At 39.8% G+C, this 18,965-nt stretch overlaps 1 protein-coding gene across 3 annotated transcripts in view; it reads right to left on the bottom strand.

The window, feature by feature from the left end:
- Positions 1-18,965, bottom strand: part of GRIK2 (glutamate ionotropic receptor kainate type subunit 2) — a 299,192-nt gene that overhangs the window by 177,996 nt on the left and 102,231 nt on the right. For all 3 annotated transcript variants that reach the window (XR_003753682.2, XM_029047234.2, XM_029047235.2), the window contains 2 exons: positions 5,845-6,012; positions 3,931-4,188 (listed from right to left, as the gene is read on the bottom strand). Coding sequence is in view for 2 of the 3 variants with exons in the window: in XM_029047234.2 (XP_028903067.1) it covers positions 3,931-4,188; positions 5,845-6,012 (426 nt within the window). In the remaining variant the exon portion in view is untranslated. The remainder of the gene's footprint in view (positions 1-3,930; positions 4,189-5,844; positions 6,013-18,965) is intronic.

The following is an 18,965-nucleotide window of genomic DNA, read 5'->3' as shown; positions in this document are numbered from 1 at the left end:
ATCCTTCCCTTTCCCTCTCCCTCTGTTCTTGCTGTGGGTGTGAATGTTTGATAGGGAAGGAGGGAAACAAAGGATTAGAGATTGAGTCTGTTGTAATCCCAATGATGCATTTTGTTTCTGCCATGCAACCTGTTTTATTAATCCCATTGTGTCTGTCTCGGATTTTTGTCTCTGACTCTCTTGCCTCAGTCTGAAAGTGACTAAATTTCAGATTGCTTAAACAAGTCTTGTTACTTGCTTACAAATGACACTTATTATTGGCATTCTTCTTCTAAAATAGAAAATAGAACTTTCAGGAAATATTTTCCTCTTTCGGGAATTTTTTTTGTCAAATCGATGTCTGTCAGCCAAAAACATTCTCTAAATACAGTTTAGGCTGAATTTAAACTGAGTTGAACCAAGAAGTAGCATGGCCTAGTAGGTAGAGCACAGGAGTCAGAAGAACTACCCCATCACTTAGTACAGTGCCTGACAAATAGTAAATGCTTTATGAATACTATTTTAAAAAATATTTTCTAAATATTTCAGTCACACAACAGTCCTGTGGTAAACCCATCCTATGACAGACATAGTTACCTCTTCTTACAAGAATTTTCAGCCAAGAAAATATAGGTCTGCCTCTTGGTGGCAGTAACTTAGATAAATTCAGCACTGAAGACTTGCTCTAAAGCTGCTTTTCCCATTGTTTACCATCTAAACAAGGGCCCTGCACATTCTCCTATACACAAGAGAGGACCCAGCTGCAAATCTGGTGATTTTTCTCCTCAGAAAACACAGCAATGAAGGTGAAAACAGCATTTAAAACATACTATTTAGCCAATTCCATTCTAGGCCAGACCGAACTGAAATTTAAAATTGCACATAAAAAACTTATTAAAACACATTTTAACATGCTTTAAAATTCCATGAAAAATTCATCAAAAACTTTTGTCATTCTCAAATGAGAATTAAACTTTTAATAGAATTGACCTTTATTCTAAAATGAAAAGAAATTCCCAAAATATCATCAGAAACAGCAAAGAATACTTCAGAGAGCATTTTCTGCTGGCTTAATTTGGCTCCAAAAAAGTTTCAGTCACCTAGACCAGTGATATTGTAACCCTTTTGGAAACCTTTAATTAATCAAACTCTGTAATCAACTACAACTTAATAACTGCGTTAACACACAATTGCTAACTATATTTGCTCTTAGAATTAGAGAACCCAACTTTAGAAATACTCTGTTCTTAGAAAGGGTAATATCTAATTATTCTGCAACCAACTGGCCCCAGTACCTGAAATCCATTCAAAGTAATGTGATAGTCTCATATCATAGCAAAATTACAAATGCACCCAAAGAAATACGTAAAGTTCATTGGCAGAAAGACATACGTCAACACAAAATTTAGTATTTTATCACAAACTAGGTCAATTTGAAAACACAACTGCTTTTAGTACTTTAATTTTTTATGGATGATTACAAATTAAAATAGTATATTTGGCCAGTTTCCATATAATGGCCTCATAGTTTCAAATCCTTTATGCAAGGGAACAGATTCATTCTGGAAGATGTTTTCTAACTGAAGAATCCTCCACATGCTCAGTATTGATGCCCAGACCAGGAAATCAAGTTCGCACATATAAAAGTCTCGTTAACGGTGACCTAAATCTAGTCCTAAATGGAAGCCACCTTCATTGGTTGGATGGGAATTCCCCTTCTTCCAACCCTCCAAAATTATTTGATCACTGTAGTTTTTCATTTTGGTCACTGCATCATTTCTTGATGCCTCAAAGCAAGGGAAAGTTTGGAGAATGAAGGGGTGGGAGTTCCTAATTCATGTTATATTATGAGAGGAGAGGCAGGAGAAGCAGCATGGCCTAATACAAATAACATGGACCTGGAGTCAGAGGACCTGGGTTCTAATCCTCACTGGCACTTGCCTGCTTTATGACCTGTGGAAGGTCACTTAAAATTATGCATGCTTCAGTTTCATCTATAAAATGGGGATTAAATAATTGTTCTCCTTCTTACTTAGACTGTGAGCCCCATCTGAGATTGGGACTATTTCCCATCTGATTTTCTTGCATTTACTGCAGTGCTCTGTGCAGTGCTTGGCACTGAGTAAGCATTTAAAAATACCACTTTTACTATTATCATTATTGACATAAGCAAACCACTCAACTTTATTTTCCTGTGAAATTGTGATTTCAGCCAAATCTCTAGAATTGTCTGGATAATTCATTATCACTTTTACTGACACCATCTTCCCAAACTTCCGAGTTAACCTTGGAGAACTAACAAACATAGAGGATAAAATAGGACAGATGGGTCTTGCAGAAAGGGAATTGTCTTAATTTATAATGTTTACTTGACCAACACCAAAAAATATTTTCACTCACATCGACTAAAGTGAATTCTGTCCCAGGGAAATGGAACCATCACCACCAAAAACAATTCCTGAACTATAAATGAAACCTGGGTTTGGTGATACGCAAGTAAATACTCACAACTCACTGTTGATATAGCTTCCAAGCTGACATATTCCTAATTTATTTTTAGTTTATCTCTAAAATGAGTCATATGCTACCAAATGATTGACAGAAACATGGTTTTATTTCAGAAGCCAATTCTTTTCCATCGTTTTTGGACGTCGTTCAGAGATCCGACAGACTTTCATGATGCTTAAAAGCATTCATCCAAGACCACAACAAATGCTAATTATCACGAAAATAAGCAGTTGCTGTTCACATCATTCTAATGATTTAGCCAACTCCAGCACTATAACTCATAGCATTGTATCTGCTTTTGAAAAAAGTGCTTGTAGAAAAGTATAATTATCATGCATCAAACTGGACAACACAATGAAATAGACACGAATACGAAATGGGAGGAGCAGAATTAATAATATATAGCTTTGGGAAGAGGATGGGAGGAAACATAATTGCATTGGCTCACAAAAGTCCTAAAGCAACAGCAGATACTCAAGTCAGAATCAATTTAGATTCAGAGTCATAATTTTCAAGTACCAATGTGAACCACAGCATCTCCTTTCAAGTCCTCACTGCCTGCATGGCCATGCTTTGTGTCCTCATGCCTCTCAGGGATCAATCAATCAGTAGTACTTACTGAGCATCTACTGTGTGTAGAACACTGTACCAAGATCTTGGAAGAGTACAACAGAGTTAGTGAGTAGACAAAATCCCTGATCTCAAGTAGTTTACAGTTTAGCAAAAGAGTTTACAGTCAATTCCCCTACAGGATGAGTATTCACTTTGCATTTGGGATCAACACTGTTGGGGAATTAGATAATTTTTTTTTCCAGCAAGGTATAGCTGGCTAAATAGAATGCAACTCAGTGTCAAAAGAAACAGTTGAGTGGGTCAGCAAGGAATCAGTCAAGGTGAGCATTAGTTTTCCTCACTGGGAGATTAATCAAGAATATAACCCTTGCAAAGTAGGAAAACTCCTTTCAGACTGTGAACTCCTTGAGAGGAGCAAACTTTTGTCTTGAATGTGTTGTATGTTCTCCAGCACTTAATATGGTGCTTCGTACTCTGTAGGCACTCAGTAAATATCAGTCCCAGGACTCCTTGCTCATCTATTATTTGCCGTCCACTAACTATCCTCTTTCAAATTTTGCATGCAGAAGAATCACATTAAATTGTAAATGGAATTAATTCTTCAGGTAAAGTTAAATCGAATTGTTGCCATATCTTACCTTCTACTTGCCAGTCTTTTTTGCCAGATTGGAAAGGTGTGTTATTCTTACCCAAATCTTCACTAATCACTCATCAACCCTACCTCCCCAAACAGAGCTGTGGTTATCACATGCAGCTGGGTGAAACTGGTTGTGCTGTAATTACCTACAGTTGCACAGAAGATAAGTCCTTCCAATGCTTAAGAGTTAATATGGAAACACACCCACCCAACACAGCTACCTGAAGTCTTACCAGTGCTGTCATCATAGACCACTGTGACCGTTTTCCACTTGAAAAATTGGACCAGGTCCAGAATGGCCCGGCTGAGCGAGGAGAAGTCTGGGTAGAGACTGACATAGAAGGAGTCCTTGTTGTCCGAGACTTGATGCTTCCAGCGTGTCTGTATGTGGGGGACCCCCAGGGCATTGCAGATGGACTGTACCGCGTTGGCCGAAGAACTGTGGGAAGGCCCAAAGATGGCGGCCACTCCAAGGGACAGCTGGTCACAGGCTGGGGAGGAAAAGAAAGCCATCAAAGGTGAGAAAAAGCTAGCTAAGATGCCAGTGGATACCCTCTAATTCTATTCACCCATAGTGTTTCCTGAAAAATAGATGAAAAAGTTTCTCTTTTCTTTTTAATTTGACAGGTTAATCGCCAGTGTTTTTCTTGTTTCCCCAATCAATCACTGGGTATTTATCAAATGCTTACTATGTGTAGAGCAATGTATTAAGCACATGGGAGATAGTACAATACAACAGAATTAACGGGACACGTTCTATTTTACTCTTGCTATATGCTTTCTGTTTTAAGCCTTTAGCAATTCAACATAAACAGTTATCTCTGCCAGACACCGAAAATACGGGTGAGAGGCAGCATTGCTTAGTGGAAAGAGCACGGGCTTGGAAGTCAGAGGACGTGGGTTCTAATCCCATCTCTGCCACTTGTCTGCTGTGTGACACTGGGCAAACCACTTCACTTCTCTGTGCCTCAGTTGCCTCAACTGTAAAATGGGAATTAAGACTGTGAGCCCCATGTGAAACAACCTGATTACCTTGTATCTACCCCAGCACTTAGAACAGTGCTTGGCACAAAGTAAGTGCTTGACAAATAGCATAATTATTATTATTATTATTACAATAAACTCAATGTGGGAATCAAGGCTGCAGAAACCAAAGATTCTGCTGGGATGTTGGTCAAGTGAGATAAGTAACCTACACTCAGTACATATGAAGGACAAGAAGTAAAATCTTTTCTCTAATTATAGAATTTGTGTTCACAGAATTTAACAATTATTTTTGAAATACAAGTGCCATAAAAATTCAGAGACAGAATGCATTGGTGTTATGGTGGCGAGTGGCAGGGAAGGTGCTCTAATCCTTTCAATTTCTATCACCTTACTGAGAAAGGGCCCCCTAGAAAAAAATTTCTGTAGCTCCTGTGACACCTCTTTTGTGTAGAGAACATTGTGTCCTGGAGTAAAGGTGCTCTTTGCTGGGTCTATTTAACCAACAACGCATTTAATAAATAATCCATACACAAGTGCAAGGTTTTCTATAATGAATCTGGTCAAAGTGTATCATGTTTTTGTTGCAGTACCGTTGCTCACAAATGGAAATAATTATTAACTTTGTCACCTATCCAATTCACCAACTGGGTTTTCTAGCCACTGTGAGCAGACACAAAGCCAAAAGTGATCATTTGCAGTAGCCTGAAAACCCAGAAGTGGCTTTGAACTATGTTAAAATAATCTCTTTTCTTAGAGGCCTGAACTCAGAAATATTGCAGACTTTGATAAGCACAGGATAGCTGCAAAGAAATGGATACAAGCACTTAGTACAGTGTTCTGAGCATAGTAAGCGCTTAAAAATAAAATTGGTTGATTGAATTTCATATTGCGGAGCCATATTTTTCCTGAGCTTCCATTAATGCCAAGAAGCTTGATGTACAGAAATCTTCTGGAGCAAAATGAGAACATAACTGAAATTATAGGCCTCCCAGGTAAGCTGGCTATGTTTCTGTGATACCGCTGGGTCCAATACCTTCAGAGTGGAAATACTAATGAATGAACCCTCAGTGGGAACAAAGCACTGTATTAAGCAACTGGAGATTAAGCAAATACCAGGAGATTTTAGATAGACAAAAATCACACGACATTCACCATGTTACCTTTTTTGGATGCTTCAAAACTGTCATAGAGATTTATCTTTTGTGTATCATAGGTTAGCGTGGTGTTTGGCAGTAGAGTTCTGTTTCTGTTGATTGTGTTCACAGCAAATCGGAAGGCTAATTCTTCTGCTCCCATTGGGCCAGATTCCACATATTCAAAAATACCACCTGGTAACAACAAAAGAATAATTAGTCAAGTTGAATAAAACAGATGGAATGTTTTGGGCTGTGAGTCCATTTTTCAGCCATACAACAGATGAAATCTAACTAGCTTATAATAATAATGATAATGTTGGTATTTGTTAAGCACTTACTATGTGCAGAGCACTGTTCTAAGCACTGGCGTAGATATAGGGGAATCAGGTTGTCCCACATGAGGCTCACAATCTTTATCCCCATTTTACAGATGAGGTAACTGAGGCACTGAGAAGTGAAGTGACTTGCCCACAGTCAGCTGACAAGTGGCAGACCCGGAATTCGAACCCATGACCTCTGACTCCCAAGCCCAGGCTCTTTCCACTGAGCCACGCTGCTTCCCTATAGCTTATGTCTATTATGGCTATTCAGCAGCAATTACCCAATCAATTCATTCAATCATATTATTGAGCACTTACTATGTGCAGAGCAATGTACTAAGCAGTTATCAGTCAACACTATCGATTGATTAGGTAATTACTGCTGAATACATCTCTGGCAATGATCCCAGTGATAGCTGGAATAACCATAATGAACAGGTATACTTGAATATAATAAATAAAGCTATAAGAGGGAAATTCTGCCAGAAGTATTACTTTATCCATGCTATTGTGGCTTTGAAGACTTAGCATTAGATATCTATTTTTTTGCAAGGAGTCCCAAACAGAAGTCACACCCTTCCTGCTATTACTTTGTACAAAAACAATGACCTTCCATAATAAAAGCCAATTGCCAGTTAGTTATATAACAGGTCTACACTGAAAAAATACAATATAGAATTGGAGTTCAAAGCCACTATTGCCTAACTATACAGATTATGTAGGTGAAAATAGAGATTATTCAGAAAATTCAGTCAACCCTGCACATTGCTATAATTGTGAAGACCTGGTTCCAATATTCCTGATTCATTTGTTTTTTGATGGAAAGTAATATCCCAATAGAATTTCAAGCAGTACAGTTATCACAGTAGAGTCTGAGGTAAAAATGCTACCAGATTTCTCTAACTGGTCAAACAACAGAGTAAGAGAAGAACTGACATGAACTAGATGAGAATTAGAAGTAACTCTGAAGCTGTAGGACAAACTGAGAAAGGAAGAATGAAAACTGTGAAGAAAAACAGTGTGAGCTGCAACATTTTCAAGATTTTTCTCCATGAGGGGGAAAACTTGCAAACAGGAGTGAAATTCTGCAGGATACAGCAACAGACACTTTCAGTGTGTCTATTGGGTTTTGTTCATCTCCGAAAGAAACGGGAAAATTCCAGCCCTCATGGGATGCAGTTTTGCATTATTAACTGCTACAATTCTGTGCAGAAATCATTGGTTCTCATTATAAAATGAGAGTGCCAGCCTGAAAACTACACTAAAAAATTCAGAGCAATAACAAAATGTTTTCGCTTGTAATAATCTTGCAAGAAATTGGATTTTTTCACATGATTTGATGGAAGTTTCCTGATTAACAAATCATATTTATTTTCCAGAAATCTATTTCTATTAATATAGTGTGAAAGAACTGTGATTGCTGTAAACACCCAAACTTCTCATAAGAGATCTTTAGACTGTGACTGTAGGTAGTGATGTTTGGACAATATGTTCTCTGAAACTTTCCAGAACATTTTCCACATTGTGGATGTTTAGTAAATTATTATTATTACAGTATTTGTTAAGCATTTACAATGTATCAAGCACAGTTCTAAGCACTGTGTTATATGTAAGTGAATCGGGTCAAACACAGTCCCTAGCCCACACGGAACTCAGTCTAAGTCCGAAGGAGATCAATTATTGAATACCCATTTTACAGATGAGGAAACTGAGACATAGAGATGTTAAATGACTTTCCCTAGGTCACACATCAGGCAATTGGGGTAGACGGATTTAGAATCCAGGACCTTTGACTCCAAGGCCCAGGCTCTTTTCCCTAGGTCACACTGCTTCTCCGGCGTTGGCTCAGTGTATTTTCTTGTCTCCACAATATCTGCTGTAAGCCCTCCCATCGAGGTGAAAGATGTACACTACATGTCCTTTCCCCAACACAGTTCCAAGCTCTCAGTTCCCACGCCCAGCACTCTCAGAGAAGCTGATTCAGAATTCAACTATCAGGGAATATTGTGAGAATATAGATGGGCAGCCTGGTTTGTTGGAAAAGAATTGGACCAGGTCCTTTCTCTGCAAAGTTTAGAAACCAAAATGCTGTTGAGATTTACAAACTCCACTGCTCCCAACCTGTTCCACTGTACTGGAAGGAGAATAGGTATTAATTTGTTCCTGCAGATGGGTCCTTAAACCATGGTGAGAGGACCGGAGATGCTCAAATGGTATAATTTTAAAATAGAAGCACTACACTCTGAGATGAAAAATGGCAAATGACTACTTAAAATATTAGCAATTTAAAACCTAAAAATGATGCATTCTGATGAGAGAGGCAGAAATTTGAATAACATCAAGATATAAATAGAACTGATCAAAACTGAGCTGGTAGGGGAGATAGTCCTATGAATATTCACTAGATAATGATGGCACTTATTAAGTGCTTTCTACTTGTGAAACACTGTGCTAAATGCTGGGGTAGATACAAGATAGATCACACACAGTCCCTGTCCCAGAATGAAGAATACTAACACATATAAGGCAGAGAACATGAAAATCATTCCCTCATGACTCTATGATATCTTCATATGGATGTCCCATATGACTTTAAAGCACTCAATCAGCTCACCCTTTCTAGCTTACCTTGTTGATTTCCTACCATAACTCAGACTGTAGACACTTACCTAACTAGCTTGGGAGATACTTTGGAGGTAGTGATATTTGAAGAAGGCTTACCAAAAACAATAATTCTGGCATTTGTTAAGCACTTGCTATGTAGATACAAGATAGATACAAGATAATCATGTCAGACACAGTCCTTGTCCTAAATGGTGCTCACAGTCTAAGTAGGAGACATAACAGATAATGAATCCCCATTTTACATATGAGAAAACTAAGGCATGAAGAAATTAAGAGACTTGTCTAAGGTAACGCAGCAGGTAATTGGCAAAGCTATGATTAGAACCCAGATCCTCTGACTCCCGGGCCCGTTTTCTTTCCACTAGGCCATGCTGTTTCTCTGACTGGAAAGCAAGATCCCTGAAAGGGACTGGAACACACTATTGAGTGCCTCACAGTTTCATATCTTGTATTTACATAAAGCACAAATCGGATGAAAGACATTTGGTTCCAAACAATTCAAAAATCAGCTACTATTCACTGCTTTATCATGACGGGCGTCCTGATCAGCATTTTCAGACCATCATGAAGGATGCGTAGATTTAGATATTTATGGAGGAAAACAGATGATATCCCAAGTCTGTGAGCTGATCCAGCAAACCACACAGGGAAAGAGGCCATCTGAGAACGAATTCTGCAAATATTCAAATACCATATTGATAAATTCATTCATTCATTTATTCAATTGTATTTATTGAGCACTTACTATATGCAGAGCATTGTACTAAGCACTTGGAAGAGTACGATGTAACAATAAACAGACATTCTCTGCCTACAACGAGCTTATAGTCTAGAGGGGGAGACAGACATAATATAAATAAATAAATTATAGATATGTACGTAAGTGCTGTGGGACTGGGAGAGGGGAAGAATGAAGGGTGAAGCAAAAGGGACTGGGAGAAGAGGAAAGAGGGGCTTAGTCAAGGAAGACCTCTTGGAGATGTGCCATGAATAAAGCCTTGGAGCAGGGGAAAGTAATCACCTGTCATATTTGAGGAGGGAGAGCTTTCCAGACCAGAGAGAGAAAGTGGGAGAGGGGTCATCAACAAGATAGAGAAGCAGCATGGTCTAGTGGATACAGCCCGGGTCTAGGAGTCAGAAGGTAATAGGTTCTACTTCCAGCTCCAACACTTGACTGCTGTGTGACCTTGGATGAGTCATTTCACTTCTCTGTGCCTGTTACCTCACCTGTAAAAGGGGGATTGAGACTGTGAACCTCACATGGGACAGTGGCTGTGTGTCCAACCTGATTTGCTTGTATCCTCCCCAGAGCTAGTACAGTGCCTGGCACATAGTAAGCACTTAACAAATACTATTATTATTATTATTATGATCAAGGTACAGTGAGAAGGTTAGCATTGAAGGAGCAAAAGGCACAGTGAAAGGCACTCAATGCACTGGGGGAGATACAGGTTAAATGGGTTGGACACAGCCCAGCCCCTACATAGGGCTCACAATTTTAATCTCCATTTTTACACAGATGGTAACAGAAGCACAGATAAGTGAAGTGATTTATCCAAGGTCACCTAGCAGATATGATGTTGTGGAGCGAGGATTAGAACTCATGTCCTCTGACTTCCAGGACCATGCTCTTTCTACTAGACCAAGTTCATTTTCCCCAAAAAGTAAGCTCCATTATGGTCGGAACAAGATTATGAGAAGCAGCATGAACTAGTGGAAAGAGCACAGGCCTGCAAGTCATAAGGACCTGGGTTCTAATCCCACTCTGCCACCTGTCTGCTGTGACCTTGGGCAAGTCACTTGACTTCTCTGGGCCTCAGTTACCTCATCTGTAAAATGGGGATTAATACTGTGAACTCCATGTGGGACATGGACTGTGTTCAACCTGATGAGCTTGTCCCAGTGCTTAGAACAGTGCCTGGCACACAGCAAGTGCTTAACAGATACCACAATTATTATTATTATTGTTATCATCATCATTACCCTGTGTTCCCTACCAGTTCCCATACAGAAGCTGCTTAGCTATCCTGCTGTGCTCACTCTCCGCACACTACCGACCCAGCAGAACCATGCTTCTGCAAGGACCCCTTTGACATCAGTGAGCTGACTGTGTTCTTCAACTTTCTTATTGTGGATTCTCTTCTGCCATTCGAGGTTGAGTATGATTCATAAGCAACATTCATGAAATGGCTCAAGCAGCTCTGCCTTCTATAGTAGGACTATACAGCAGATGGACTCCCACTATAGTTTAATAGGCCTTTAATTTAGGGTTGGATGTTGCATTGTCATCAAACTCTGTAAATCTCCTAAAAGCCATGCTAGCCTTTACTTTCTCTTTCATTCCTTTGTCTACCCACAGATCATCATTGACTAGGGTTTTATGGAGGAAAAAGAATTCATTAGCAGCATTTGCAATGTTTTGCCAATGAGTGACTTTGGTTGAGTGTGAGTTTTCCCGGACGTACGCCGGTATATTTCCCCAATTCTCTTCAGACTCATTATCAGTCTGTACCACTGTTCCAAGTCCGCAAAGTGGTTCACAATCTTTTGCTGGTCTTTCTGGATAGAAACTTCCAGGAGACCAGGAGTTAGAAGACAGCAGTTTCAGGATGCATGTCTCAAGGAGTTTTGATGATGCCAAGAGCAGGTACATTCCTCTGGGGAATACCTGAGAATAAACTGTAAGTTTAGAAAAAACAACCCTGAAAGCCTTGCTTTTTCTCCCCTCTCTCCCAGCCTCTTCCCTGAAGAGAGTGCCTGGGAAATCCCAATAATGAGGACATTGTCTGAATTTCTCAGTTCAAGATATTATTCATGAGGATAGCTGATTACATTATAATTATGCCCTTTAGGTGTCAAAATGAGTATATACCGCAATAATGATAATATTAACTGTGGCATTTAAGTGCTTACCATGTGCCAACCTCTGGCTGAGTGCTGGGGTAGACACAGTGCAACCAGATAAAGCACGATCTCTGATGCAGATAGGACTCACACACTAAGTAGAAGGGATTATCCATACTTTATCCCCATTTTACAGATGAGGACACCGAGGCCCAGGTAAATTAAGTAACTTTCCCAAGATCACACAGATGCATAGCTGGGGTTAGAACCCAGAACTCATTGACTCATAGCACTGTGGTCTTTCCATTGGTCAACACTGCTGCTCTTTGTTAAGGTAAAAATTAGTTCATTTGCAACAGTAGCCTTTCAGTACAAATAAAATAGATACTACTTTTACTAATTGCTGATAAGGCAGAGGTTTTTTTTTTTTTTACAAGTGGGATCAAGTATGTAGTTACACAGCCACGTTAGACCTCTGCCGATTTACATGCAATTACACTGCTGAAATGAGTCGACAAATGCCTATAACTGACTTCTCCAGCAAGGTTCAGGAAACACCAAAGCTAAAGACCTCATCCATGATCTAATCTTGAGTGGTGGTGACTTAATTAACCACTGACCTAGAACTGAACAGTACAAACAAGGCTGTAGGTTCCTGATAGCCTGTAGCCTATTTTTGACTAGAGGCGAACCTACTTCAAAGAATAAAGCTAATCTACTTAAAATAATCCCTTCATCAGTATCTATGAAAGAAATCTCAAAAAGTAATTACTTTTATTCAGAGTTATCCTCCACTGGGTTTCTTTGCCTGGAAAATGGAAGGCTGAAGAGAAACTTAATAATGAGTAATGGTGTTAGAGAATATGAAGCTTAGTTTTACATGGAATGGCGATTCATTCATTCATTCAATAGTATTTATTGAGCGCTTACTATGTGCAGAGCACTGTACTAAGCGCTTGGAATGAACAAGTCGGCAACAGATAGAGACAGTCCCTGCTGTTTGACGGGCTTACAGTCTAATCGGGGGAGACGGACAGACAAGAACAATGGCAATAAATAGAGTCGAGGGGAAGAACATCTCGTAAAAACAATGGCAACTAAATAGAATCAAGGCGATGTACATTTCATTAACAAAATAAATAGGGTAATAAATATATACAGTTGAGCAGATGAGTACAGTGCTGAGGGGATGGGAAGGGAGAGGAGGAGGAGCAGAGGGAAATGGGGGAAAAGAGGGTTAAGCTGCGGAGAGGTGAAGGGGGGGTGGTAGAGGAAGTAGAGGGAGAAGGGGAGCTCAGTCTGGGAAAGCCTCTTGGAGGAGGTGAGTTTTAAGTAGGGTTTTGAAGAGGGGAAGAGAATCAGTTTGGCGGAGGTGAGGAGGGAGGGCGTTCCAGGACCGCGGGAGGACGTGGCCCAGGGGTCGACGGCGGGATAGGCGAGACCGAGGGACGGTGAGGAGTTGGGCGGCAGAGGAGCAGAGCGTGCGGGGTGGGCGGTAGAAAGAGAGAAGGGAGGAGAGGTAGGAAGGGGCAAGGTGATGTAGAGCCTTGAAGCCTAGAGTGAGGAGTTTTTGTTTGGAGCGGAGGTTGATAGGCAACCACTGGAGTTGTTTAAGAAGGGGAGTGACATGCCCAGATCGTTTCTGCGGGAAGATGAGCTGGGCAGCGGAGTGAAGAATAGACTGGAGCGGGGCGAGAGAGGAGGAAGGGAGATCAGAGAGAAGGCTGACACAGTAGTCTAGCCGGGATATAACGAGAGCCCGTAGCAGTAAGATAGCCGTTTGGGTGGAGAGGAAAGGGCGGATCTTGGCGATATTGTAGAGGTGAAACCGGCAGATCTTGGTAACGGATAGGATGTGTGGGGTGAACGAGAGACGAGTCAAGGATGACACCGAGATTGTGGGCCCGAGAGACGGGAAGGATGGTCGTGCCATCCACGGTGATAGGGAAGTCTGGGAGAGGACCGGGTTTGGGAGGGAAGATGAGGAGCTCAGTCTTGCTCATGTTGAGTTTTAAATGGCGGGCCGACATCCAGGTGGAGACATCCTGGAGGCAGGAGGAGATGCGAGCCTGAAGAGAGGGGGAGAGGACAGGGGCGGAGATGTAGATCTGCGTGTCATCTGCATAGAGATGGTAGTCAAAGCCATGAGAGCGAATGAGTTCACCAAGGGAGTGAGTGTAAATGGAGAACAGAAGAGGGCCAAGAACTGACCCTTGAGGAACTCCAACAGTTAAAGGATGGGAGGGGGAGGATGAGATTTGATCAGAGGGCCTCAATCTCCAAACAGGTCAAACGAAAAGAAACTGTGCCTAAACTGCAGGATGAGGAATTTAATTTCCCTCTAAGGGAGAAGTTTCAATAGGAGGTTGTGCGATATTCTTTTCTGCATGGTTTAAGAAGGGAAAGAAGACAAATCAGGGGACTTCTCAAGGTAATTTACCATCAGGGGACTTCTCAAGGTAATTTACCACCTTAAAATTCTCTATCACTGTGATTGTAAAAATTTCCCAAAAGCTCTAATAGGAAGCATCACATATTACTTACTTTCTATTGGATTCACTCTCACAGGCTTTCGGTTTTATCATAGATTCACAGGGCAATAAGGAACCATCAAACAAGCTCCTTAAGGGCAAAGAGTACACCTACCAACTCTACTGAACTTTCTCAAGTTCTTACTATAGTGCTCTGCACACAGGTATTCAATAAATATTATTAACTGGTCTAGTACCTTTTTGGGAACGAATCTGTCTTAGAAGATTCCTGCACATCCATTGCTTTTCTAAGAAAAATACTCCACACATTTTCTTGGTAACATAGTTGTAGTGTTTCACAATCACATTCTCTACTGTTGACCCCAAAACCTTGTTCACTCCCTCCTGAATTAGCCTCAGGGGAAACATGAGTTGCAACTGTTCACTGTAAGAAATTCCATAGCCCCGCAATTGTTAGTGTGTCACAAGAACCCATCTTGGATAGGAAAAGAAGGAAAAAAGCAAGGTAATAATAGTAATAATTATGGTATCTGTAAAGCATTTACTGTCTGTCCGTCTCCCCCGATTAGACTGTAAGCCCGTCAAACGGCAGGGACTGTCTCTATCTGTTGCCAACTTATTCATTCCAAGCGCTTAGTACAGTGCTCTGCACATAGTAAGCGCTCAATAAATACTATTGAATGAATGAATTAATATTTTCATATTATGACTTGTGGTGTATCATCTCTTCATTATCAAAAACCTATTCTGGATGTAGAACCTAAAATTAGTATGACTTAAAATGTGGAACATAGGTTTTGATTTGTTTGCTATTCCTAAGTAATTTAGCCAAGCACTGCACTAAGCACTGGGGTAGATACGAGATAATCAGATTGGACACAGTCCCTCTCCCACATGGAGATCACAATCTAAGTAGGAAGAAAGCAGGTTATCAGCTTTTATAGATGGGCAATTAATGAAAAACAATCTGTTTCTTCAACTAGTTTAGCTCATCTCCCTTTGTGATTACAATTCTGGAAACCTACTAGTCAACAGTAAAAACAAAATAAATTATTCTGGAAACCCTGCAAAAATGTTAATTTTCTCCAAATCAATCCTTCACTCACTTAGGTTTGTTGCCTGGAAGGCTCAGAGAAAGGAAAAAATGAAAACCTCATACCAAATAAATGCCACTGATTTATTTGCTGCCATTATAAGTGTGGGTCTATTAGTCCCAAATTCCAGTCCACCTTGTTATACTTTATCTTTCATTTCAAACCATTACTACTGCAATCTGTGGTATTTGTTGTGCAATCTGTGGAATTTCTGTGTGCAGAGCATTGTAAAAAGCCCTTAAGGGGAGCACAAATGAAGTAAGAGGCGTGAACGATCCCTGCCCTCAAGGATCTTTCTTAGAGTATTTCAATTCTGCAATGCTTAAAAAGGTTTGGTTAAGCACAAACTGGAACTCCGGGCTGAAATTCCATGTAGTGCTTGGTGGATAGAGCATGGGCCTGGGAGTCAGAAGGTCACAGGTTCTAATCCCGACTCCACCACTTGTCTGCTGTGTAACCTTGGGCAAATCACTTCACTTCTCTGTGCCTCAGTTACCTCACTTGTAAAATAAGCATTGAGACTGTGAGCACCAAGTGCAACAGGGACAAATCCAACCCTATTTGGAGGTATCCACCCCAGTACTTAGTACAATGCCTGGCACATCGTAAACTCTTAAATACTATAAGTATTATTATTATTATCACTGTTATGTGGGCATATCTGGGGAAGTACACCAATCCATCTCTTTTTAATTTCTGGAAATCAGTCTTAGTTAACCTTTTCTGCACTTCAAAATCAAGAGCAAATCCAAGAAAGGATTTCAATCCCTCTGACATCTCAATATATGCTACAATATTTTTTTCCTCAAGAGCAACGTCTTACTCTATTAGATTTTTATATTTTCATATTATGACTTGTGGCATATCATCTCTTCATTACCAAAAACCAATTCTGGATGTAGAACCTAGAATTAGTACGACTTACAAAGCTGAACATGGTTTTTGATTTGATCCTTATTCCTGGTAATTATAAAAGTAATTATGAACAGGCTGGCTGGTCAAATGTATGAAATTCCCACTTGTTAAAGCTCTAGCTTATAGACCCTGCTTTAATGAAATATGTCATGCAATGCATAGTTTTCTAATAACATTTAACCTATAAATGGTACCTCTGACCCTCTCTCCATTCAAAAAGAGAACATGAAGAAGAGAGTTCATTATAAATTCATGAAGATTCTGAAAAAGGAAGAGATATAGCATAAAATTATCTCATTAAAAGACTTCCAGTGTATTTAAACAATACTTGCTCAGAGAGGGCAAAAGGAATGGCCCAATGGAACTGAAAGGCCTGAGAACCAGGTTTTAATCCCAGTTCTGCCCTTGACAATTTATTACCTCTATGTAAAAGTCAATGATGCTTCCTGAAAGATCCCCAAAAGGATATTTTTTGTCCTATCCAACTTCAACTCTTCTTACCCTTCACCATTTATTCATTTTAAAAGGCTAGGAAGCAGGTATGTAACCCTTTCTTTAATACTTCAGACTACACCGCTTCCCTTTTATTTCCCACCTCTCATCACTTTATCATATAAGTATGTAGTCCTAACAACAGGCACAACTCCTAATGGGTACCTCAAAGGACACAATGGGCCAAAGAGGTCAGCATCACTCTGGAAATATAATCTTGATTATATGCTACAAATGCTGATCTTATTTTAAATGGGAAATATTTATGAATATTGGGGAATCTGTCCAGGAGAGTCACATGGATTCTATCGGTACATCATAATTATCTATGACAAAATAACAGTGAAGGCACAGAGAATAAATTATGAAAAATGACACTGCATTTTCATCTGACAAAAACCCATGCTCCCACTGATATTCCCTTCATGAAAAGAATTTAAATATTTTAAATGGATCAAAATATGATTACGATTTTCAAACGATTTAGGAGGGGCTAGGAGTAGTAGCCATTGTATTATCAAGACAAATTTAGTTTCTAGATTATGGATTAACTAATATTTTAAATGGCAGTTCAGAATATGTGCTGAGGGGTCTGCTGGAAGAGAGGAAGGAAGAAGGAAGTGGGGTAGCAGTGTGTTCAATACCCTAACCCCCTAATATCCTAAATAGTCATGCTTCTTGAATGAGATTCATAAACCAGTAATATTCCTGAAATTCTTCACTTTCCTACTCTGAAATACACCAATAAATTCCTCTTGAGGCAAACTTTTCTTGCATTAGGGGAAAGAATCCATATTAGCAAATTTTACTAATGGCAATAACTGCTCAAGAGAGTATTATGTACTATAATACCACTCTGGCACCAATACAAGACACAATCTGAAGATTTTTCAAAGAGTGGGTATTATTGTTTGAAACCATTAAGTTAGTTCATTAAATATCACTAGGGAAGAGAATATTTAAAGAGAGAGAGATAGCAGAATACAGATGAGGGAAAGCTTTTACTGAGGGAAAGAGCACTTTACCAAGATTAGGAATCAGTATATTAAAATGCCACAAAGATATACAACATACAATAGAGTTGGTAGACACAATCCCTGCCCTAGTGCTCAAATAATGGTTTGAATTTACATAAGGTTTTTATTTCACTTACATCACTGTAACCTCACAACATCCCTGTGAGTCAGGTATAATTAACCCTATTTTACAGATGAGAAATCTGAGACCCAGAGAGATTAAGTAATTTGTCCAAGGTCACAAAACAGGTCAGTGGCCAAAGAAAGTGAAAACTGAAAATTCGGGCAGGAAGCCAAAGAATAATTCAATATTCTACCCCTTTTATCCTCTTTTTTGTTTCTGTGTTTTCAGGAAAATCTGTTTCTGGGGAATGCTCAATGTAATTGCTGCAAGTGATTGCTCCTGTTCTCTCAAGGGCATTATTGAAAAAGCAGTTGAAAATGGCAGGAATGACACTGAAAGGAAGAAGAAATGGCTGTGGCATAATGTGGGTGAGGAAAATTAGATAAATTATAGGCCAGGAGAATTTTCATGGGAAGGATATTTCTCTGGTTTGCCACTGGTCTGACCTAGTAGGTCATTTCCATGCCATTATAGCAACAACAACAACAACAAAAGACTAATAATATGCTAGTTATCAGGAAAGATTGGGAGTGTTAAGAAATGTGCCTTGAGATTATGGTACATCGGCCCCTAAAGTTTTGCCTGCATATGATTCTAGACATCACAACCAAATGAGCATTACTGTACTGGAAAAAGTGTATTAATAATAATTATGGAATTTATTAAGCACTTATATTGATACAAACAACCAAATCATATGCAGTTCTTGTCACATAGGGGACTCACAGTCTAAGATGGAGGGAGACCAGATATCAACTGCATTTTACAAATGAGAAAACTGAGCCCCAAAAAGCTAAATAATTTGCCCAAGATCAGCCAGCAGGCCAGTGGCAGAGCTGTGATTAGAACCTAGAGCTCCTGACTCCTAGGGCCATGCTTTGTTAATAGTAATAACAATAGCATTTATTTAGCACTTACTATGTGTCAAGCACTGTTCTAATCACTGGGGCAATTACAAGTAAATTAGGTTGGACACAGTCTCTGTCCCACATGGAGCTCAGAGAGTAAGTAGGAGGGAGAATTGGTGTTTAATCCCTATGTTACAGAAGGGGAAACAGGCAAAGCGTAGATAAGTGACTTGCCCAAAGTCACACAGCAAACAATTGGCAGAACCGGGATTAGAATCCAGTTTCTCTGACTCTCAGACCCAAGCTCTAACCACTAGGCCATACTGTTTCTTATTGGACTACAGACATTGGGGAGAATAAAGCCCATTTGAGGGT

Source organism: Ornithorhynchus anatinus, chromosome 19, assembly GCF_004115215.2.
Source record: "Ornithorhynchus anatinus isolate Pmale09 chromosome 19, mOrnAna1.pri.v4, whole genome shotgun sequence".
Classification (NCBI taxonomy): Eukaryota; Metazoa; Chordata; class Mammalia; order Monotremata; family Ornithorhynchidae; genus Ornithorhynchus; species Ornithorhynchus anatinus.
This window is presented reverse-complemented; position numbering and strand designations above follow the sequence as displayed.